Source organism: Sapajus apella, unplaced genomic scaffold (assembly GCF_009761245.1).
Source record: "Sapajus apella isolate SASKATOON/1434 unplaced genomic scaffold, GSC_monkey_1.0 scaffold48, whole genome shotgun sequence".
NCBI classification, from domain to species: Eukaryota; Metazoa; Chordata; class Mammalia; order Primates; family Cebidae; genus Sapajus; species Sapajus apella.
Window position 1 is genome coordinate 677,306 of NW_022436988.1, and position 24,234 is coordinate 701,539.

Here is a 24,234-nt window from a genome sequence, read left to right on the forward strand (position 1 = left end):
TAAACTTTGGAGAAAGTCCCATTTCTGGCATCTTGAGGGGTCTCAGGAGGGCCTGCCTGATGCTCGGGGAAGGCAGAGGCTCTCGGTCATGCTGGGCCCCTGCAGGTGCTCCAGATGCTTAGTCTTTTTCTTTTGAGACAGGGTCTTGTTCTGTCTCCCAGGGTGGAGTGCAGTGGCACGATCATAGCTCACTGCAGCCTCCACCTCCTCAACTCAAGTGATCCTCCTACTTCAGCCTCCCAAAGTGCTGGGATTATAGGCATGAGCTACCATGCCTGGCCCCACAGATGCTTAAATTCTGTAAAAATTCTGTGAACTGCAATCCCACCTTCCCCCAAAAGGGTACGAATGCAGCACCCGGGATGCAGAGTGTTGGCAAGGACACACACTTCTGCTTTTGTGGTACGCTCTGCCCATGCCTCGGGTGCAGCGGAGCCCCAGGCCTCAGTGGGTGTCAAGGTAACCGCCCGCAGAAGAACCCAGCCTGCCACTCTTGGTGCGAAGGGGCCTGCGGGAGCTGCCCCACTGCCCGACAGGCCACACGGAACGTGAGGCAGACAGCACTCAGGAAGGAGGGGCTGGCGCACACATTAACGGCCCTGGCCCAGGGAGGACAAAGCTGTTTGTGCTTCTCCTCCTTCCTCGAGGGTTTAGGGTGGTAATTACACCACAGAAGTCCACCAAGCCTCCCAACTTCCTGGCAGCCCTAGTGAATGGTGTCTCATTCTATAGCCAGGAGGGTGGCTGATGGTTGTGGCGGGGCCTGGGGGACTGCATCTCAGTGCTTCACATGGCCTCCTCATAAAGCAGGGCAGCCCTGGGCCTGGCAGGGATCATGGGAGGCCCTGCCCCCCAGAGCACCCTCCTAAGAACCTACTTACAGAGTGTCGATGGCGGCATCTTTCACTGAGAGGTCACCTTGCTCCATTATTTGAGCAATTTCACCTACAGGCAAACGAAGTAGAGACACTGAAAAGACACAGGTGGCCACAGAACTTTTCTTCCCCTGCAGGGAATTTGACATTAGTGACTTTGGATGTCCTCCCTCCTGTGAAATATCCATCACAGAGAGCAGGAGCCCATCTTTAGGGCAAAGTGAGGCCAATAAAACAAAACATTAATACAATGTAAGCAGAGTTCAATTCTAATTCCTCTTTCCATTCCTCTTTCTGCCCTTGAACTGTTGGATTTCTGTAAACAATCTCTCCATGATTTTCCCATGTGGAAAACTTTTTTTGGTCCACTTTGCATGAAACAAACAGAAAACTTTTGTGTATAACAAGCTCACAGACACAGGATGACAAAACATATACTGGTTCCATTTTTTTTGAGACAGGGTCTCACTCCACAGCCCAGGCTGGAGTGTACTGGCACCATCCTGGCTCACTGTAACCTCTGCCATCTGGGTTCAAGTGATTCTCCTGCCTCAGCCTCCCGAGTACCTGGGATTATAGGTACACGCCACCATGCCAGGTTACTTTTTGTATTTTTAGTAGAGACGGGATTTTACCATGTTGGCCAGGCTGGTCTCGAACTCCTGGTCCCTCAGGTGATCCGCCCACCTCAGTCTCACAAAGTGCTGGGATTACAGGTGTGAGCCACTGTGCCCAGCTCTTTTTTTCTTTTTTTGAAGAGATGAGATCTCCAGTCCGGCCAATATGGCGAAACCCCCTTTCTACTAAAAATACAAAAATTAGCCAGGTGTGGTGGTGCATGCCTGTAATCCCAGCTACTCGGGAGGCTGAGGCAAGAAGAATCCCTTGAACCTGGGAGGCAGAGGTTACAGTGAGCTGAGATCAAGCCACCGCACTCCAGCCTGGGCGACAGAGTGAGATCTGTCTCATAAAAAAAGAGACGACGTCTCACTATCTCACTATGTTGTCTAGGGTGGTCTCAAACTCCTGGGTTCAAGTGATCCTCCAGCCACAGCCTCCTGAGTAGCTGGAATTAGAGACCTGAGCCACTGCACCTGGGTAGGTTTTTATGATGTATGCTTATTCTGCAGCGAGATCAACTGAAAGTGAGAACCACTTTCTGTATTTCCTTTCACACAAGGATGCCTGAAAAAATCCTTAAGAGAAAAACTGAGTCTCTAAAACCATGGCTGTGGCATCACATCAGGTGCTGTGAGATGGCTGGAAACACAGGTAAGAAAACAGCATAGGCTGGGCACGGAGGTTCATGTCTGTTATCCCAGCACTCTGGGAGGCCGAGGCAGGAGGATCACGAGGTCAAGAGATCGAGACCATCCTGGCCAACATGTGAAACCGTGTCTCTACTAAAATTACAAAAATTAGCCGGGTGTGGTGGCTCGTGCCTGTAATGCTAGCTACTAGGGGGGCTGAGGCAGAGAATCACTTGAACCCAGGAAGCAGGGGTTGTGGTAAACCAAGATCACACCATTGCACTCCAGCCTGGGTGACAGGAACAAAACTCTGTCTCAAAACAAAACAAAACAAACTAAAAACAGCATAATTTACTATGAATCTGCACTCAGAAACAAGATGGCCAGATATGGTTCTTCTGACAGCCCACCACGTGTTTTTATTTTGTCAGCATAAGCAGATGGCTGCTGGTACCTTCCTCTTTTTTTTTTTTTTTTTTTTTTTTGGGAATGGGGTTTCGCTCTTTTTACCCAGGCTGGAGTGCAATGGCGCGATCTCGGCTCACCGCAACCTCCGCCTCCTGGGTTCAGGCAATTCTCCTGCCTCAGCCTCCTGAGTAGCTGGGATTACAGGCACACGCCATCATGCCCAGCTAATTTTTTGTAATTTTAGTAGAGACGGGGTTTCACCATGTTGACCAGGATGGTCTCCATCTCTTGACCTCGTGATCCACCCACCTCGGCCTCCCAAAGTGCTGGGATTACAGGCTTGAGCCACCGCGCCCGGCCGGTACCTTCCTCTTTGAATGAAGGATGGCAGTGCTGAGGGCCCTTCTGCCTCTCATCCTTCAACATGCCTGCCACGTCACTCCACAGGGAACCTGTGCCTATGGGGTGGGGACCTTTCCAGAGGTGTCTATGTGCTAGAATGTCAAGTTGCGGCCTGTGAGGGGTATTGGTGCCCTTAAAGGTTGTCCCTGAGAGCTGAGAGATGACCTCTCTGCCTAACCTACCAGTGCTTTAAATACCTGCAAGGACTTGTTTTCAGAGACCAATTAAAACAGATCCACCAGAATTTCAACATCTTAAGCTTCCCCCGCCAACTGATGTCAACATTCTTCTGAATGGGTTCTACACAATTCCAGGGAATGACTTCTATCCATGACACACACAGAACTCACTGCAGACTCTCAATGTCTGAAAGGCAAGGCCAATACAGTGCTAAAGGCAACGTCACTGGAGCAAATGTGCCTTTTTCATTTTACTCTGAGAAAAACTTCACTGGTGCTGTCAGTGCAGACCTAGTTTGTGAGAAGGAGACCTACTATGGCAGCAGACAACTTTCCTACCGAGAGGTAAGTACCTTATGTGGACTGTAATGTAAAGTTAGGGCCATCACACTGCCCAAGTGGTTCTCCCAGAGACCTGATTTATCTTGAGGAAGACGCACAGAGAAGACAGGAGGCTAGATCAAACATTACCCTTCTCTTCACCTTCGTGCAATTAAGCCCCTAGGACCCTCAGCTGTCAGTAACTTCAGACAACTGACCACAGTGGCAGGCACTGGGATGACTCTGGGGCGCAGATCTCCCTGGCTCTGGTGTGCACTGGCCAGTTGGGGATATCCCCAGCGCCCAGGTGCACCACCCCCCACCTCTCACCTGATGTTAACACGCAGTCAGTGCCCCGGGAGCCATGCAAAGTGGGGAGAGAGCCTTCCTGAAGAGCCTCCAGCTTCTTGTCATAGCAAGGGGCCACGATGACATGGAAAATCTTCTCTGGGGACAGGTTCTGTGGGAGAGGGGCACCCATGTTCAGGGATGGTGGAGAGGTGATGACAGCAGCTTGTGTTTGGTGCCACGGCAAGAGGGATGGAGACCCCCCCCTTGCTGCTGCCCTCCCTGACACTGCATGCAGCACTTCCTTTTTCGTTTGTTTGAGATGGAGTCTTAACTCTGTTGCCCAGGCTGCAGTACAGTGGTGGGATCTTGGCTCACTGCAACCTCCATCTCCTGAGTTCAAGCGATTCTCCGGCCTCAGCCTGCCGTGTAGCTAGGACTACAGGTGCATGCTGCCATGCCCAACAAATTTTTTGTACTTTAGTAGAGATGGGGTTTCACTGTGTTGCCCAGGTTGGTCTCGAATTTCTGAGCTCAGGCAATCTGGCCACCTCGGCCTCCCAAAATGCTAGGATTACAGGTGTGAGCCACCGTGCCTGGCTGCATGCGGCACTTTCTTGGGGCTGGGGCAGTTGTGAGTCTGAGGCCAGGCCGTACAAAGTTACTGCAGCCACATCTGGCTCCCATCCCATCTTCAGCTCTACTGAGCACCAGCACTCCATCCGTGTCTGTTTGCTGCCTGCCTTGGGACTGAGTATGGCCCACCCAAACCGTCTGCAAAGCCCCGCAGCCAGCGGAGAACCAGGGTGGCTGAGCCCATTTCCTCCTGAACCTGCGCACATGGGGACAAAACACACAGGAGGCCCAGCGTGGAGCCGCTGCCGGGAGCCTGGGTATATATGTGCGCTGGCTGCTTTACCCGCAGACTTTCCAGCCCACCCAAGCTACCCCTCTCCTAGGGCCTTGCCACACAGAGCAGGTGCCTATGGCTGGGCCCTAACTGGTAGCAAAGCCAGGAGCCGGCAGTTGCCAAGTGACCCCATGGTGAGGTCTGGGTGGAAAGGCCCCACTCGGGGCAGGGGAAGAGCAAAAGAGAAAACCTGCCCCTGGTTGCAGCCCTGCCAGGTGGTCAGGTGAGGGGGCTGCTGGAGGCTGGGTCTCTGCAGCTGCCCCTCACAGCAACTATAGGAGGGCCCATAGCTCTGGGCTCTAGCCATGGGAGAGGGGGCAGGCTGGCAGCTTGCAGAAGACCTGGAAATGCATGGATCCCTTCAGGTGGGGGCAGGGCAGGGGGCAGGGCAAGGGACAGGCGTAAAGTTCCATAGCTCATTTTTCAGTCCTGCCTAAACTGAACACATACACTCTGACATCATGTTTATAATTTGCCAAATTGTGACTTTATGGGTAGAAAGAAACTAGGGAGAAAGAAAACACTGCCTATTGCTAAAATGACAAGGCTGCCAACTGTGCGTGCCTCTTCAGGCTGACTTCAAATGTCTGAAAGATCCCGACACTGCCCTCTACTCTGGTTACCACAGTGCCTGGCCATGGCTGTTCCCACGGAGCAGGGGTGTAAAGTCTGACTGAGAAGAGCAGTGTGGGGCGTGCCAGCTGCTGGAGAACAAACCACAGGATGAGGGTCCCTTAGAGGGTGGCCTTGGAGACAGCAGGGGGTTCTGGAGAACCTGGGGGCCGCAGAGGGCTGTGGGAAGGGAAAAGATGATGGACCAAGGCAGGGGACACCCAGGAGCCCCAGGCCAGGACTCATTCCATCAAGTAGAAGACAGCATCACGGCCACCGCAGAATCTCACGGAAGCGGCTAACAAGTCATGTGCTGCCCATGGTCTGAGGGAAAGGCCAGGGCAGAGGCCTGGATTGGCTCCCTAAATGACAGCGGCCCTTGGTCTCCAGGCTCAGGCCACCCCAGGCCTCCTTAGGTGAGGTGTCTGAACAGCAGGCAGCAGCATCTCTGGGCGAGGCCCAGGACCTCATTCTCAGCAGGATGGGCAGCATTTCTACTCCACCCAAATGGGCCCAGGAGAACCACCAGATGCCACAGAAAAGATTAAGAAAGAAAGAGATTCTAAGAAGGAGGAAGGGAGGAACAGAGACGGGCGTTGGTGAGAAATGGCACTGCTGACGTTTCTTGAAGCCACAGCTTCCCTTGTGCTCACCAGTGGGGCTGTGACCACCCTGGACAGATAGGGAAACCTCCCCCTCCCTTCCCCTTCCTGGGCCTCTGTGCCATGGCCCTCCCTCACTTGCCCTTCCTGTCCTCCAGACAGAGGTCAGCTTACCTGCTGTCTGGCGAAATAATCCTTCACCAAAGAGCCCATGACCTGCTGGGGGGACTTGGCAGTGCAGAGGTGGGCAGTGATGGGGCGACCCAGCACCCGCTCCGCATATCGGACCCAGCCTGGGGAAAGAAGGGATCCATGCTCAGCTCCTTACTGCTTCCTCTGGTCTTCCTGTAACACACCAGGAACGCTCAGCTCCTGAGTCCCTGTCGCCCCAAGGTGAAACCAGGGCACCTCTTCCTCAGGCTTTATCAGGAGCTTGTCCTCGACCCACAACCTGTCTTCAAGGGACAGGTTGTGGGTCATGGGAACCTGCAGGCCTGGAGGCTACTGGGAAATGGGACTGTCCCTGCAAGGCGGACAGGATAGAGGTAAGAGTCAGAGTAACAGGTCCTCCAAAAAGGTGAAGGGAAACAAGCACTGAAGGGCAGCAGGAACAGTGGCCTAGGCTGTATTGTGAGAAATCCCCTGGCCAGCTGCGGAGTCCTCGCAGCTAGAACACGTGGTCACTGCTCAGGGGAGAGCAGCCACACACTTGCCCAACTTCACTCACCGACTAGAAATTCACAGCCCAACAACTGCATACTTCTGAAAGTATAAGAAATCTATACTCCCCAAGTCATAATAAATAGGAAAATCTGTAGGGTCACTACATGCCTGCACAATTTGAGCACTTCCCTGAGGGCCCCACTGCTCCGGTAGTTTCCAGGGTGAACACAAGCCACCACTGCAGCTGACCACACAGCAGCAATTCCACTGCAGGAGCCCTGCCTGCTCCTTTCCTGCTGGGGCACAGCCCAGTCAGAGCGCATCAGAGCATCACAGAACCTGCTGACCTGGCAACTGATTCTAGGCCCTGACCCCACAGACACTGGCACACCTGTGCACATGAGAGCCACACTACCTGCCCTCAAACGGGGGCTGTGTAGACACCTGGGTAGACTCCACTCCCAGAGGGGAAGGTCTCCCAGAGGGTGACAGGCAGCTCATGCCCCAGTCAGACATGATAATCCCATTTAACAACGAAAGTCTCACCTATAAACACGTCCTGCTCAGGAAACACCCACAGAGACACAGAAGCAGCCACTAAGAAACGCCCCAGGCTGGGCGTTTTGGCTCATCCCTGTCATCCCAATACTTTGGGAGGCAGGCGGATCACTTGAGGGCAGGAATTCAAGACCAGTCTGGGCAACATGGTGAGATTCTGTCTCTACCAAAATTAAAAAATCAGCCAGGCGTGGTGGTGCACACCTGTAGTCCCAGCTACTTGGGAGGCTGAGGCAGGAGGATGGCGTTGAGCCCAGGAGTTCGAGGCTGCAGTGAGTTATGATTGCATCACTGCTCTCCACCTTGGGTGACAGAGCAAGACTGCATCTTTTTTATTTTTGGACACAGAGTCTTGCTCTGTCACTCAGGCTGGAGTGCAGTGACACGATCTCGACTCACTTCAACCTCTGCCTCCTGGGTTCAAGCAATTCTCCTGTCTCAGCCTCCTGAGTAGCTGGGACTACAGATATGCACCCCCACATCTGGCTAATTTTTGTATTTTTAGTAGAGACAGGGTTTTGCCATGTTGGCCAGGCAGGTCTCGAACTCCTGACCTCAGGTGATCCTCCCTCCTTGGCCTCCCAAAGTGCTGGGATTACAGGCATGAGCCACTGTGCCCGGCCAGTTTTTAAATTTTTTATAATTTAGACACCACTGCTCCAAGGGCATGGGCCTTAGTTCTGCATAGTTTTACATGGCCTCTTCCTTGGTTGGGGGCGGAACTAAGCGAGTGTGGTTGGTGTTGTGAAGCCATGTTGTCTGTAGCATCATGTGATGGGTCCCAAAAGGAGATCACTCCAGCAAGAGGGCCACAGAGGCAGGCTCTGCACACAAACACCAGGTACTCCCAGGCCATACAGGGCCCAGGCAGCCTCCCAAACCCTCAACTGCGGAAATTATCCCTTTACACCTGGAAAAACACCCAAAATGCCAGAAGAGCTGAATGCAATACTCACAATTTAGCAAAAGGCTATATCTGGAGTCAAATGATTTATACTTAAACCTTTGATAGAAAAATCTGTGAATCACTTACACTAAAGCAAACCATATACCTGAAAGACGTCACTAACATCCCCAACCCCATCTGGAGCTGAGATCACAGTAGGCTGTGGGTTGCTGGCGAAAGACACAGATCGGATAACGAGCCAACCAATGCAGCCCACTGAACAGATGGTACTTTTCCTCTATTTTATAAATGGCTAGAGAGTTAACTCCAAACTCGAAGTAACCACGATGTCAATGTTCTATCTCATTAACTCGTCATCCTAATGACTAAATGTTGACATGTGAAATGCTAGAAAAATTTGAAACCATAGTAGGGGGAGCATAAATTGAGAACTGAAACGTGAACCAAACTCTAAAAATTATACAGCCTATGACTAGCTTAGATAGAGCTCTCCTATGCTCCCACAGGCTTCATGTGTTTAGAATAATTTTTAATTAATGTTGTTCGCCAAGATAGCCATTCCTTTCCTTATTCCATTATGCTTCTTCGAAAATTTCTTAACCCAAACTCTATTATTCCAGAATTGAAAAGCAAGTGATGAATCTTTTCTATAACTCGGCATCCTAAACTGGTTAGAGTGGTTTAAACAGTGCTCCCTGAGAGTATCTGAATATCAATGTAAAGAATTTTCTTATTCTGCATTTTTTTAAGCTGCCAAAGGATATACGAATGTCTACTGTGCTATTCTATAATTATTTGTACCTCGGAGACATGTCATACTTTCAAGACAAAACAGATTTTCTTTTCTTTTTTTTTTTTTTTTTGAGACGGAGTTTCGCTCTTTTTACTCAGGCTGGAGTGCAATGGCGTGATCTCGGCTCACTGCAACCTCCGCCTCCTGGGTTCAGGCAACTCTCCTGCCTCAGCCTCCTGAGTAGCTGGGATTACAGGCACGCGCCACCATGCCCAGCTAATTTTTTGTAGTTTTAGTAGAGACGGGGTTTCACCGTGTTGACCAGGATGGTCTCGATCTCTTGACCTCGTGATCCACCCGCCTCAGCCTCCCAAAGTGCTGGGATTACAGGCGTGAGCCACCGCGCCCGGCCTGAGAAAACAGATTTTCTTAAAAGACAGTACCTCAGTCTTTCGCCCAGGCTAGAATACAATGGAGAATCATAGTTCACTGCAGCCTTGAACTCCTTGGCGCAAACAATTCACTCACCTCAACCTAGGATTCGTAGTAGATAGGATTATAGGTACATGCCACCATCCCTGGCTTTTTGTTTTTTGCAGACACAGGTCTCACTATGTTGACAAGGCTGGTCACACACTCCTAGGCTCAAGTAATCCTCCCATGTCAAACTCCTAAATTGTTGGGATTACATCTGTGAACTACCATGCCTGGCCTGTTTTTCTTTTCCTTTTAAAAGATTTTTATTTTAAAAATTAGAGGACGGGTATGGTGGCTCACGTCTATATATCACTTGAGGCCAAGAGTTCAAGACCAGCCTGGCCAACATGGCAAAGCCCCATCTCTACTAAAAATACAACAATTAGCTAGGCATGGCGGTGCTAGCCTGTAATCTCAGCTACGGGAGGCTGAAGCATGAGAATTGCTTGAACCTAGGAGGTGGAGGTTGCAACGAGCCAAGATCACACCACTGCACTCTAGTCTGGGCAACAGAGTGAGAGTCTGTCTCCAGAAAAAAACAAACAAACCATAGTGACAGGGTTTCACCATGTTGCCCAGGCTGGTCTCAAACTCCTGGGCTCAAGAGAACTGCCTGGGCTGGGCATGGTGGTTCAAGCACGTAATCCCAGCACTTTGGGAGGCCGAGGCGGGCGGATCATCCGAGGTCAGGAGTTTAAGACCAGCCCGGCCAATATGGTGAAGCCTCGTCTCCACTAAAAACATAAAAATTAGCTGGGCGCAGTGGCATGTGCCTGAAATTCCAACTACTTGGGAGGCTCAGACAAGAGAATCTCTTGAGACCTGGAGGTGCAGGTTGTGGTGAGCCGAGATTGTGCCACTCCAGCTTGGGCAACAAGAGCAAAACTCTGTCTCTAAATAAATAAATCAATATTAAACATAAATAAATAGGCTGGGCACAATGGCTCAGCCTGTAATCCCAGCACTTTGTGAGGCCGAAGCAGGCAGATCACAAGGTCAAGAGATCAAGACCATCTTGGCCAACATGGTGAAACCTCATCTCTACTAAAACTACAAAAATTAGCTGGGCGTGGTAGTGCCTGCCTGTAATCCCAGCTACTTAGGAGGCTGAGGCAGGAGAACTGCTTGAACCCGGAAGGGAGAGGCTGCAGTGAGCCGATATTGCGCCACTGCACTCCAGCCTGGGCGACAAAAGCAAAACTCTGTCTCGAAAAAAAATTAATTAATTAACTGGCCTTCCCAGTGTGGCACCTCTGATGAAAAAATAAATGAATTTGCTGTCCCGAAACATCAAATACCCTCCAGAAATCAGGCCAAGCTCTTCCCTCCAGGTCTACACAGCTGGGTGGGATGGGTGTGTCTGTTTCCAACCTCAGCCAGTGACTGCAGACTCTGGTGAAACAGCACCACAGGCCGACAGAATGGGATCCAGGGGCTTACCAGGACAGGCAGAGGTCAGCATGGGCAGGGTGCGCTCCTCCTCACTGTGCTGGCGATAGCGACGCACGAATTCTTTTTGACTCTCCAGGATACTAAAATCTGCGGCTATTGTTGTATCAAATACATAGTGCACCCCTGCAGGAGAGAGGAAGATATTCAGCTTAAATCACGTACTATCAGATCTACTTTTAGCCTTCCTCGTTTGTTGTTGTTCTTTTTCGAGACAGAGTCTTGCTCTGTTATCCAGGCTGCAGTGGAGTGCCACAGTCTCAGCTCACTGCAGCCTCTGCCTCCCTGGTTCAAGTAATCCTATACCTCAGCCTCCCTAGTAATCGGGATTACAGGTGCCTGCCATCATGCCCGGCCAATTTTTGTATTTTTTAGTAGAGATGGGGTTTCACCACGTTGGTCAGGCTGATCTTCAACTCCGGGCCTCAAGTGATCCACCCACCTTGACCTCCCGGAGTGCTGGAATTTAGGTGTGACCCACTGAGTCCACCCAATACTTCCTCATTCTTGATTTCTCATGTTTAAGAGACAAACTTAAAGCACAGATTCTACAGGCATCTCTCCCAAGATAATAAAATCAGTGTTGGTTCTTTTCTATTTCAAATGGCGTAAGTTCAAGACTGTGTGCCTTACTTTTTATTTTGCAAACAATGAGTGTGTATCATTTTTCACAATTAAATATGTATGTTCTCTCTTATGCTTCTTCTCTTTCTACATCCACATTTTAAAACACCTCATGGTACTCCACATATAAATTAGTGAAATATTATAATGTAACCACAGCATTCCCTTCTAATTCACAGGCAAATTAAATTTCAGTCTGTGATGGTTCTTGGTATGTTTAAAAGTAGAACGTATGGTAAAAGTACAGTAAAATGGTTGACCATACCTTTATAATGGTTTTAACTTTTATTTTTATTTTTTTTTTTTGAGACAGGGTCTTGCTCTGTCACCCAGGCTGGAGTGCAGTGACGTAATCTTGGCTCACTGCAACCTCTGCTTCCAGGTTCGAGTGATTCTTGTGTCTCAGCCTCCAGAGTAGCTGGGATTGCAGATGTCTACCACCACGCCCAGCTAATTTTTGTACTTTACTTAGTAGAGATGAGGTTTCACCATGTTGGCCAGGCTGGTGTTGAACTCCTGACCTCAGATGATCTGCGCAACTCAGCCTCCCAAAGTGCTGGGATTACATGCATGAGCCACTGCAATTGGCCTATACTGATTTTTTTTTTTTTTTTTGAGAGAGAGTTTCGCTCTTGTCCAAGCTGGAGCGCAATCTTGGCTCACTGCAACATCTGTCTCCTGGTTTCAAGCGATTCTCCTGCCTCAGCCTCCCAAGTGGTTGGGATTGCAGGTGTACGTGACCCTGCCTGGCTAATTATGTATTTTTTTTTTTTTTTTTTTTAGCAGAGACAACGTTTCACGATGTTGGTCAGGCTGGTCTCAAACTCCTGACCTCAAGTGACCCGCCCACCTCGGCCTCCCAAAATGCTGGGATTACAGGAATGAGCCACCACCACAGCCAGCCATAATTTTTAAGTAGCTATCTTTTTCATAATATCAGTAAATAAGTCTAAAACAAAACGCACTTTCAATAATTATAATAAATAACTATAAATTTTATAGCTGGTATAAATCATAAAAGCAGCCAAGTTATCTTTTTTATTCTTTTTAAGTTTTTTTTTTGTTTCCTTTTGATTTTTTCAATTTAAATTTTATTTTATTTCTTTTTTGAGATGGAGTCTTGCTGTGTCGCCTAGGCTAGAGCACAGCGGCGTGATCTCGGCTCACTGCAACCTCTGCCTCCCAGGATCAAGTGATTCTCCTTCCTTAGCCTCCTGAGTAGCTGGGATTACAGGTGCCTGCCACCACACCCAGCTAATTTCTGTATTTTTAGTAGAGATGGGGTTTTGCCACATTGGGCCAGGCTGGTCTGAAAACTCCTGACCTCAGGTGATCCACCCGCCTCGGCCTCCCAAGGTGCTGGGATTACAGGCACGAGCCACCAGGCCTGGCCTGATTTTTCAATCTTAATTTTATTTGTTTCTCCCCCTCCCCAGGTAACAAAGCTGAGAGAAAAAGCAACTAGTTACAAGAAATATTATAAATTTTAAGGCCGGGCATGGTGGCTCACTCCTGTAATCCCAACACTTTGGAAGGCTGAGGTGGGAGGATCACTTGAGGTCAAGAGTTTGAAACCAGCCAGGCCAACATGGTGAAACCCCATCTCTACTAAAAATACAAAAATTAGCTGGGCGTGGTGGCGCCCACCTGTAATCTCAGCTACTGAGGAGGCTGAGGCAGGAGAATCGCTTGAACCTGGGAAGCAGAGGTTGGAGTGAGCCGAGATCATGTCACTGCATTCTAGCCTGGGCAATGGAGTAGGACGCCAACTCAAAATGAAAAAAAGAAAAAAAATTATAAATTTTTTTTTTTTTTTTTTGAGACGGAGTTTCACTCATGTTACCCAGGCTGGAGTGCAATGGCGCGATCTCGGCTCTCCGCAACCTCCGCCTCCTGGGTTCAGGCAATTCTCCTGCCTCAGCCTCCTGAGCAGCTGGGACTACAGGCACGTGCCACCATGCCCAGCTAATGTTTTGTATTTTTAGTAGAGACGGGGTTTCACCATGTTGACCAGGATGGTCTCGATCTCTTGACCTTGTGATCCACCCGCCTCGGCCTCCCAAAGTGCTGGGATTACAGGCTTGAGCCACCGCGCCCGGCCTAAAAAATTATAAATTTTAAAATATTACCTTAAGAAATCAACTTTACTGTGGATACACTTTATTGGTATATAATATTCCGTTACATAATTTTAACAATCTATCCCCAAATAAGTGCTTTCACCATGAGAAAATATAGCAAGTGACAACTTTGATCTTTAGTAAAACTAACATAACCTGGGCTTTATGATTACAAGCATGAAGGAGCGACCTAAAGCGTGTGCACCTGTCGCTGTAGCTGGGTTTCAGCTGCAGCCCATTATGTGCTAGATGACCAGGCCCTGAGAAAGCCCAGGCACCTAGGGCACAAGGAATATTGGGAACCCCAGGCTGCTACTTGGACTTCAAGCTTGTCCTGACGACCCTTATACCAAATACCATTTTATTTCAAGAGTAATCTCCAATATATTTACATCTATGTACTCATTTAGCAGGGATGAGATTGAGCTATGTTGTCCAGGCTGGTCTCCAGCTCCTGGCTTCAGGCAATCTTCTGCCCTTGGCCTTCCAAAGTGCTGGGAAGACAGGCATAATCCACCACACCTGACCAGTATTTACAATTTTTAAAAGCAGCTGTAGAATATCACTCAAGTTTTCCTTTTCTGAACTTGCACATTGACCATCCTGCTGTGAGGATGCTCAAGGCTGTAAGAGCCCCACTAAAGAGCAAACAGAGGGAAGAAATTCCAGTTTGACCAAAGCAGAAGACACAGAAGCATGATCCATCAACATTTCAGGCAGTATTATTCCAGTGTCTATGTCTGAGTTCTTTGATTGTATTCTTAAATTTCTACCTTTCATTCCTCAAGGAAAGAACACAAGCCCATTCCCTTTCTGCTCTGCTCTTCAGAGAGCTTCTTGGGAAACCAGACATTAATCATTTCAGAAGTGACTGTTTATCAAATACACCCCCTCCTGGGGTAAGGGGTGACTTGGAGCTTGCTGGGGCAGTGTGGGATCGCCCAGTGTCCCTGTTTGTGCTGTCAGAAAGTGGTCACTTTTGACTCCCACAGGGGTCAGCTCCCACTGTGTAACAAAACACCATCTGCACAGCAGAGGAGAAAAGTGACACTCGCCTACCGTCGATCAGAGGCTGGGCTTGACACACGAGACAAGGTCTTTTTACCTTCAGAGAGACTCTTGTGGAAGCTGCTTATTTACCCTGTGCCCTTGAAAACTGAACTTTAGAGATTAAAAATGGTGCTTATTGACTCAAGTTATAAACTCCCAATTTATGAAAAGATGACTCACCAAGACTTTTGAGGAAACCACAGAGTCTTCTGGATGCCTCAGTTACACTGAGGTTGAATTTAGCAGCAAAATAAGGCAAAGACTGAGGACACACAGACACTACCAGCACTTTGTGCTTTGAGGTATCACATTTCTAGAAGAAGAAATAGAGAATGTCAGGTATCTGCTGATTACGCAAGGGGTAAAAGTTACACATCTTAACGAGAAATTCAGAACAAACAATGTAATAAATGGTCTATGCAAAGACTAATAAACTAGACAAACACTGGCAAACATGCTAAGGAAAAAGGAGAAAAAATCAGGATTATGATGAGGTTTGGGCTTTTGGTAAATAATTTTTTAAAAGTCAGGATTTAGAAAATGAAACATGCGCTGGATACGGTGGTGCATGCCTACAGTTCCAGCCATGCAGGAGGCTGAGGCAGGAGGATTGCTTGAGGCCAGGAGTTTGAGACTGCAGAGCACGATAATCACACTTAGGAATAGTCACTGTGCTCCAGCCTGGGTGACAGAGTGATACTCTGTCTTAAAAGAGAGAACTACAGATCTAAGAGACTTTGTCAATTTTTTTTTTTTTTTGAGACAGAGTCTTGTTCCATCACCCAGGCTGGAGTGCGGTGGTGCAATCTCAGCTCACTACAACCTCCACCTCCCCAGTTCAAGTGTTTTTCCTGCCTCAGCCTCCCAAGTAGCCGGGATTACAGGCACATGCCACCATGCCCAGGTAATTTTTTGTATTTTGAGTAGACACGGGGTTTCATCGTGTTTGCCAAGATGGTCTCAATCCCCTGACCTCGTGATCTGCCCACCCCGGCCTCTGGGATTCCAGGCATGAGCCACTGCTCCTGGCCGAGACTCTGTCAATTTTAAGAACAATGTTAGGCTAGATGAGGTGGCTCATGCCTGTAATCCCAGAACTTTGGGAGGCCAAGGTAGGTGGATCATTTGAGGTCAGGAATTAGAGACCAGCCTGCCCAACATGATGAAACCCCATCTCTACTAAAAATATAAAAATCAGCCAGCTGTGCTGGCACGTGCCTGTAATCCTAACTAGAAAGGCTGAGGCAAAAGAATCACTTGAAACTGTAAGGTGGAGGTTGCAGTGAGCCGAGATTGTGCCACTGCACTCCAGCCTCGGCGACAGAGTAAGACTGTCTCAAAAAAGAAAAAAAGTCACCAGGCCCAAGACATTTTGTGAGTAAGCCTCATACAAACTGTTCTAAGAAAACCAAAAACACTGCATAGGGCTGGGCATCAGTGGCTCATGCCTCTAATCCCAGCACTTTGGGAGGCCAAGACGGGCAGACTTGAGGTCGGGAGTTTGAGCCCAGCCTGACCAACATGAAGAAACCCCATTTCTACTAAAAATACAAAAAATTAGCTGGGCGTGGTGGTGCATGCCTGTAATCCCCACTTGGGAGGCTGAGGCAGGAGAATCACTTGAACCCAGGAGGCAGAAGTTGTGAGCTGAGATCACGCCACTGCACTCTAGCCTAAGCAAAAAGAGCAAAACTCCGTCTCAAGAAAAAAAAAAAAAAAAAAAAAAAATTCTTAAACCAAAACTAGACATTGGTAGCACAGTAGAAGACAGATTAAGATAAAAAGAATTGGCTGGGCACAGTGGCTGACGCCTGTAATCCCAGCACTTTGGGAGGCCGAGACAGGTAGATCACCTGAGGTCGAGAGTTTGAGACCAGCCTGACCAACTTGAAGAAACTCTGTCTTTACTAAAAATACAAAAAAATTAGCCAGACATGGTAGCGCACATCTGTAATCCCAGCTTAAACCTGGAAGACAGAGGTTGCAGTGAGCCAAGATCGTGCCATTACACTCCAGCCTAGGCAACAAGAGCAAAACTCCATCTTAAAAAAAAAAAAAAAAAAAAAGTCAAGGTGCAGTGGCTCACACCTATAATCCCACCACTTTGGGAGGCCGAGGTGAGCGGACTGCCTGAGGTGAGAAGCTCCAGACAAGCCTGGCTAACATGGAGAAACCCTGTGTCTGCTAAAAATACAAAAACTAGCTGGATGTGGTGGTGTGTGCCTGTAATCCCAGCTACTCAGGACACTGAGGTAGGAGACGTGCTTGAACCTGGGAAGGGGAAGCTACAGTGAGCCAAGATTGCCCCACTGCATTCAAGCCTGGGTGACAGGGAGAGACTCCATCTCAAAAAAAAAAAAAAAAAAGTCAAGAAATAGACATGCAGCAGGAAGATGGGGTGGAAGTAACAGAGGCGGGAGAGAGCGAGAGAGCGAGCGATCGAGACAGCGAGCGAGTCAGGGTGGTGCGTGGCTTATGCCTATAATCCCAGCACTCTGGGAGGCCAAGGTGGATGGATCACTTGAGGCCAGGAATTCAAGACTAGCCTGGCCAACAACACATGGTGAAGGCTGAAAAAAGGAAAGAAATGGATGCACATCTATCGACGTATAAGAGAGGTGAGATATTTCAGGTAAAAGGGGAAGGAACAGAAGATGCTGGAATAATTGGACTTTAAATAGAAAAGAATGTATCTGGCTGGACGTGGTAGCTGACGCCTGTAATCCCAGCACTTTGGAGGCCAAGGTGGGCGGATTGGAAAAAACGGAATTTGATATTGAATGTGACCAGAATGGCTACACATAGCTACGTGCCCATATCACTAAGAGGAGTACAGAGTGACACAAATACTTTCAAGAGTGTTTCGGCAAAAACCGTTGACACCACAGAACTGAGTCTCCAGTAGTCTGCAAAGCTGTATCATAATTGAGTAAGTCTGTTCAACATAACAAAATGGCTGAAGCCATTCTGTTCTCTGAAAGAGGAAGGGTGAACAGGTGGGGACGGTGTTCCCATGGTTAACCTGGCTGATGGCTGAGGGGCATCTCCTGGTTCAGACCATCCTAACCAGGCAGCCTGCTGTTTGCTAATAGAGCTCCCATGCAATTGCATGTAAGTCAAGAGTACACCCAGACAGGACTAATGCTGACAACCCAAAGGACACATTTCTATTTTTTTTTTTTTTTGAGATGGAGTTTCGCTCTTGTTACTCAGGCTGGAGTGCAATGGTGCGATCTTGGCTCACCGCAATCTCTGCCTCCTGGGTTCAAGCAATTCTCCTGCCTCAGCCTCCCAAGTAGCTGGAACTACAGGCACACGCCACCAAGTCCAGCTAATTTTTTGCATTTTTAGTAAAGATGGGATTTCACCATGTTGACCAGGATGGTCTCGATCCTTGACCTCGTGATCCACCCACCTCAGCCTCCCAAAGTGCTGGGATAATAGGCGTGAGCCACTGCGCCCAGCACCCAAAGAACACGTTTCTATCTGCAATTGTGATTCTAGGATTACAAGCATCATCAGCAGTGGCCAATGCCTGTAATCCTAACACTTTGGGAGGCTGAGGTAGGAGGATTGCTTGAGCACAGGAGTTTAAGACCAACCTGGGAAACATGGCAAAACCCCTTCTCTACAAATAACACAAAAATTAGGCAGTTGTGGTGGCATACATCTGTAGTCCAAGCTGCTCCGGAGGCTACAGGAGCCTCTAGAGGTGGGAGGATCACCTGAGCCCTCCCACTGAGTCAAAATGGTGTCACTGCACTCCAGCCTGGGTGAGACCCTGTCTCAAAAAGAAAAATAAGGCCGGGTGCAGTGGCTCACGCTTGTAATCCCAGCACTTTGGGAGGCCGAGGCAGGCGGATCATGAGGTCAAGAGATTGAGACCATGCTGGCCAACATGGTGAAACCTCATCTTTACTAAAAATATAAAAATTAGCTGGGCATGGTGGCGTGCGCCTGTAGTCCCAGCTACTCGGGAGGCTGAGGCAGAAGAATCGTTTGAACCTGGTGGAGGTTGCAGTGAGCCAAGGTCACAGCATTGCACTCCAGCCTGGCAATAGGGCAAGACTCTGTCTCAAAAAACAAACGAAACAAAAAAATTTAAAAAAAAGAAAAAATTGTGATCTACATGAGGTCAAAAGATTGAGACCAGCCTGGCCAACATAGTGAAACCCCATCTCTACTAAAAATACAAAAATTAGCTGGGCGTGGAGGCCGTGCCTTGTAGTCCCAGCTACTTGGGAGGCTAAGGCAGGAGAATTGCTTGAATCCGGAGGCGAAGGTTACAGTGAGCCGAGATTGAGCCATTGCACTCCAGCCTGGTGATACAGTAAGACTATGTCTCAAAAAAAAAAAAAAAAAAAAAAAAAAAAAAAAAAAATTGTAATCTAACCGATGCTGGATGGCTTGCCCAGAAGATGCCATGAGGGCGAGTGGTAAATGCTGAGAAGGCTGCCTGGCTGTCCCCTCTTCCGCGACACCTGCACCAGTCAGCGTTTCTCAAGGCCCCCACCTTGCTGTAACATACTACCTACTGTGAATGGGCCCATACTCCCTGGGCAAAGCAGGATGCTGATGCTTCCTGGGAGGTGAGAGCATGTAAAGCAAGATGTGCTTTTCTGCCTTTGTCTCGTTCTTTCTTTTTCACCTGTGATATGGTTTGGCTCTGTGTCCCCATCCAAATTGCATGTGAAACTGAAGACTCAGCCTGGTGGGAGGAGACTGGGTCATGGGGGCGAATTTCCCCCTTGCTATTCTCGTAATAGCGAGGGAGTCCTCATGAGGTCTGGTTGTTTGCAAGTGTGCGGTACCTCCCCCTTCACTTGCCCTCTCCTGCTGCCACGTGAAGACATGCTTGCTTCCCCTTCGCCCTTCTGCCATGATTGTTAAGTTTCCTGAGGCCTCCCCAACCATGTTTCCCGTAGAGCCTGAGGAACTGGGAGTCAATTAAATCTCTCTGCTTTATAAGTTACCCAGTGCCAGGTACTTCTTTATAGCAGTGCGAGAATGGACTAATACAACCTGTCTCACGGAATGACAAGAGGCACCTCTAGTTCTGCATAGGAGGTCTGCTGGGACGAGCTAGGAAGGAGCTTTGGGAATTTATACTTCCTTGGAGTGTCTCTGCCTTGTCTCAAGCTGATAGGTCTACTAGAACATAACTCCCGTTTCCGAAAACATGCCGCAGAGGCAGAACAGCATGAACTCCAGCTCTGTGCTGCTTGCATGATCTCCATCACTAGTGTTACCTGACCTCACCAGGCAGAGGCCCCGCTTAAGCCACAGGAGCCTGAGGGGTGGTGCCAGCCCCCCGCCACTGTCTGAGCATCGTTAAGGGAGCATGAAGGCCGGGTGCGGTGGATCATGCCTGTAATCCCAATATTTGGGAGGCCAAGGCGGGTGGATCGCCTGAGGTCAGGAGTTCAAGACCAGCCTGACCAACAAGGAGAAACCCCATCTCTACCAAAAATACAAAATAACCTGGGTGTGGTGGCACATGCCTGTAATCCCAGCTACTCAGGAGCCTAAGGCAGGAGAATCGATCGAACCCAGGAGGCGGAGGTTGCAGTTCCGACATCACACCATTACACTCCAGCCTGGGCAACAAGAGTAAAACTCCGTCTCAAAAAAAAAAAAAAAAAAAAAATGGAGACAGCATGAAATTGATTGATGGAGAGGTTTGGAAGAAGGTCAAAGAGAGATGTTAGCAACACAGGGAAAAGGTTGAGATGTGCATCCGATGTCCCTGCAGAGGCTTCTGTGCAGGAAGCCAGGCCTCATCTCAACCTCCTCCAGGTCGGCTCCCCAGCATCAGCAAATGCCCTGAATGCCTTACCTTATTAAGGTTCAGAACGCGGAAGAAGTCCTTGGCATTTTGCTGGGAAAGTTGGACTCCTTCCTCTGCAGTCACACAGCTGTCGCATGCCAGGCAGTCACTCAAAAATATCTTGGCATCAGCCAACTTGTGGAATTCTCCCTTCTATCAAAAAAAGACGTTTTTGTGTGATTATTCAACAAATGCTCTTGAATGTGTTTCTTAGAGAGGGTAAACATCCATTTACAGAATTCACAGTAAACACTGGAGACAATACCAACGGCCAGGCCTGGTGCCCAAGGGGCTGGAAGCAGGACAGTCTCTGCCACTGAGCAACTCAAGGTGGTGGTGGAGCACAGGGCCCAGCCCATGATGACACTAGGGAGCCATGCAGATGACAAGGGTGGAATCCGACCCTAGCACTGTCATGAGGTAGGAAGTAAATGACACTTCTGTGTTCTGGAAGCTGACCCCACTGGCCCTTCCCTCCTCCTAGACCCCTTCCTATTCAGTGCCTGTGATCCAGCCTCTGAACACTCCTCTAGATTACCGTCCAACAGCTCCCTGAGGCTGCCCACAGCCCTGGCCTCTCCCTCGAGGCTCAGAATTTGTACAACTCAGTGCTGGCTCTGGGTTTGCACTTGGACATGTAACAAGATGCTCATCCTCACCTGGATGCAGAGTCACTCTTTGATGCCCTCCACCCTCTCCTTCCTGACTGGCCCCTGTGTCCCCCAACATCTGCTAAAACATAAACCACACCTCTGCTCAGACAGTTGCCCCTCACAGAGGACCTGAGCACAGCCAGAGGCCCCTGTCCTCCTGGGTCCCATCATAGCCCCTTTGAGCTGCACACGTCCAACCCACTGGCCCCTGCTGTTCTTGCCATCCCTGAGCATGAAGCGCTCCATGAGAGCCCAGGCCCACCCTGGGGGCCTTCAGCAGAGAGGATAACACCACCCCCCTCACCCATCTCTTCCCTCCCCACCCATTTGTTTTCATGTAGCTGACTGCTAGCAGCTGTCTGTCCCCCTCCTTGGTACAATGTAATCTCGTGAGAGTTCTTCGAACACTGTCTTGTTTTCTTGTTCCCCAGCATCTCCAAGAGGTACTGTGCACAGAAGGTGCTCAAAAAGTTACTGGTGAATGCACATATGAATGCTCTGAAGCTTACTGGAGTAATGCCAACAAATCACAGAAGCTCCTCAGGTCGTCCATGCATTTTTCTTTAAAACATGATTTGACAGGAGACAGCTGTGGATGTGCCTCTTCCTACCATAGCATGCTATGAACGGCAGCTCAGGTCACCTCTGCCTCCTGCCTACGCATGACCCCATGTCCCTGTGAAGCCTACTCACCCTGGGATCTTATTTTGATGCAGATGGATACTCAAGAGGTCCGCATGAGGCTCTACAGTTTGTGCTTCTAACAAGCTCCAAGTGGGTCTAAGCAACTGTTCCACTCCAAGCGTCTGGTGCCTGTAGCTGCACGAATTCTGCCTCCACAGGCCATGCCCATCGAGGTGCCCATGACCAAACTGTACCCCCCACCCAGCAGTGCCTCCTCCCTGCCTTGCCACCAGACATGCTGTGGATACCCTCGTCCTTGCAGACAAGTTTTCATGGTCCAGGTCTGATTCCCACCTCACTTCTCACGTTCTTTCTTCTTACCCCTGCCTTCCACACTGGCACGTTCTGCAGAAGGCTGCTCCCTTTTATCAGGCCCGCTGGCCTCACTCTGCCCAGGGCAGCCTGGCCACCTGCACTTCCAACAGTGCTCTCCTCTCCAAACCCCGGACTCACACACTATAGAAGGCCCACTGTGCACGGAGCTCAACTTCACTCCCTTCCCTGCACTATTTCCTCCTGTCTCTGCCCCTCTGGCAGACTTGCCCAGGCCCACCACCACACCAAGGATCTCAAAGCTGCCACCACGTGGCTTCCTGCAATTCTTCCCCTACTCCATCCAGCTTAAGTCGGTTGCCTCACCTGCTCTAAAACAAACACCTGAGTCATCCCCACACACAGTCCCCACAGCTCTGCACCGTCACTGACCTGGCCAAGGGTAGCCACTGTCCCACCCCAGAGCATGTCTGTCCACACCCTCCTCTTGCCTGGAGTGCCAGTGCCCTTCCCTACATTCCCACCCTGAATTCTGACCACCCTTCAGGGTCCACTCCATTAACTCCAACCCAACTCCTCTGACCCTAATTGTGCCTACCGCTGATCTGGCAGGGCGCCCACTCAGGCTGTGTACAGGCATTATCTCATCCTCACCACAGTCCTGGGAGGGAAGTAACCCTACTCCCCATGCCTCTGATAAAGACATGAGGCGCACAGGGGTTAGACATCTGTCCAAGATGACACAACCAGAGGGCAGATGTAGGAGGCCCTGGGTCCAGCCACTCAGGTGCACTGGCCCCAGCTGGCTCCAGGGCTCCAATGCACCCTCTCTCCCGCCTGTGCCAGCATTTTGGGTGCTTGTCTCAAGCCCTGCTGTTCCTTAAGCCCCACAGTCCCCACAGCACTAGCACACAGGGCAACCAGAAGAATACCTGTCAGATTAAACACAGCAAAACTACTAAACCTAAGGAGAAAATATGCTTCTGCCATATTGCCAACTCTGCATTAATAAATTGGTCCTAGTTCTTTTAAGGGTAGAGTGACCTTAGCCTCTCCCAACACCCTTCACTCAGTAAAACAGGGATAACGACAGGGCTTCGTGTAACGCTTCTGGGCATGAAATGAGACTGTATGTAAAATCACATTTTTTTTTTTGAGATGGAATTTCACTCTTGTTGCCCAGGCGTGATCTTGGCTCACCACAACCTCTGCCTCCTCGATTCAAGCGATTCTCCTGCCTCAGCCTCCCGAGTAGCTGGGATTATAGGTATGCGCCACCACGCCTGGCTAATTTTATTTTTTTCTTCAGACAGAGTCTTGCTCTGTTGCCCAGGCTGGAGTGGCACAATCTCAGCTCACTGCAACCTTGGCCTCCCAGGTTCAAGCAGTTCTCTGCCTCAGCCTCTCATGTAGCTGGGATCGCAGGCGCTCGCCACCACACCTGGCTAATTTTTTGTATTTTTAGTAGAGATAAGGCTTTACCGTCTTGGCCACGCTAGTCTTAAGCTCCACAGCTTGTGATCCACCTGCCTCGGCCTCCCCAAGTGCTGGGATTACAGGTGTGAGCCACTGTGCCCGGCCTAATTTTGTATTTCTAATAGAGACAGGGTGTATCTATGTTGGTCAGGCTCGTCTCAAACTCCCGATCTCATGTGATTCTCCCACCTCGGCCACCCAAAGTGCTGGGATTACAGGCGTGAACTACCACACCTGGCCATAAAATCACACTTTTTTTTTTTTTTTTTTTTGAGACGGAATTTCACTCTTGTTACCCAGGCTGGAATACAATAGCACGATCTCGGCTTACTGCAACCTCCGCCTCCTGGGCTCAGGCAATTCTCCTGCCTCAGCCTCCTGAGTAGCTGGGACTACAGGCTGCGCCACCACGCCCAGCTAATTTTTGTATTTTCAGTAGAGATAGGGTTTCACCATGTTGACCAGGATGGTCTCGATCTCTTGACCTCGTGATCCACTCACCTTGGCCTCCCAAAGTGCTGGGATTATAGGCGTGAGCCACCGTGCCCAGCAAAATCACATTCTTGAGAGCCAGGCTCAGAGTACATATCCAATAAACAGAAACCATCACTACTAGCTAAGAAGAATTTAAAAACGAGAACTGAACTAGAATAGAAAAGAGGCTGGGTGCAGCGGCTCACACTTGTAATCCCAGCACTTTGGGAAGCTGAAGCGGGTGGGTCACCTGAGGTCAGGAGTTTGAGACCAGCCTGACCAACAGGTGAAACCCCATCCCTACTAATTTTGTATTAATTAATAGGGATGGGGTTTCACCATGTTGGTCAGGCTAATTAAAACAAAATTAGTAGGGATGGGGTTTCACCATGTTGGTCAGGCTAATTAATACAAAATTG

The 24,234-nt window shown here is 49.4% G+C and overlaps 1 protein-coding gene and 1 long non-coding RNA gene across 4 annotated transcripts in view; one reads left to right on the forward strand and one right to left on the reverse strand.

The window, feature by feature from the left end:
• The window catches only part of NARF (nuclear prelamin A recognition factor), a 30,121-nt gene that overhangs the window by 2,913 nt on the left and 2,974 nt on the right, over positions 1-24,234 (reverse strand). Inside the window, exons 3-8 of one of the 3 annotated variants that reach the window (XM_032241201.1) lie at positions 20,265-20,408; positions 14,609-14,741; positions 10,626-10,760; positions 6,022-6,140; positions 3,766-3,895; positions 882-945 (exon numbers count right to left, since the gene is read on the reverse strand). In XM_032241201.1, coding sequence (XP_032097092.1) covers positions 882-945; positions 3,766-3,895; positions 6,022-6,140; positions 10,626-10,760; positions 14,609-14,741; positions 20,265-20,408 — 725 coding nt within the window. The remainder of the gene's footprint in view (positions 1-881; positions 946-3,765; positions 3,896-6,021; positions 6,141-10,625; positions 10,761-14,608; positions 14,742-20,264; positions 20,409-24,234) is intronic. The other 2 variants (XM_032241202.1, XM_032241203.1) reach the window with 2 other exon arrangements.
• LOC116525461 lies at positions 26-23,707 on the forward strand. Its single transcript, XR_004257692.1, has 3 exons — positions 26-105; positions 21,052-21,059; positions 23,698-23,707. It is a non-coding gene; the product is annotated as an uncharacterized LOC116525461 (long non-coding RNA).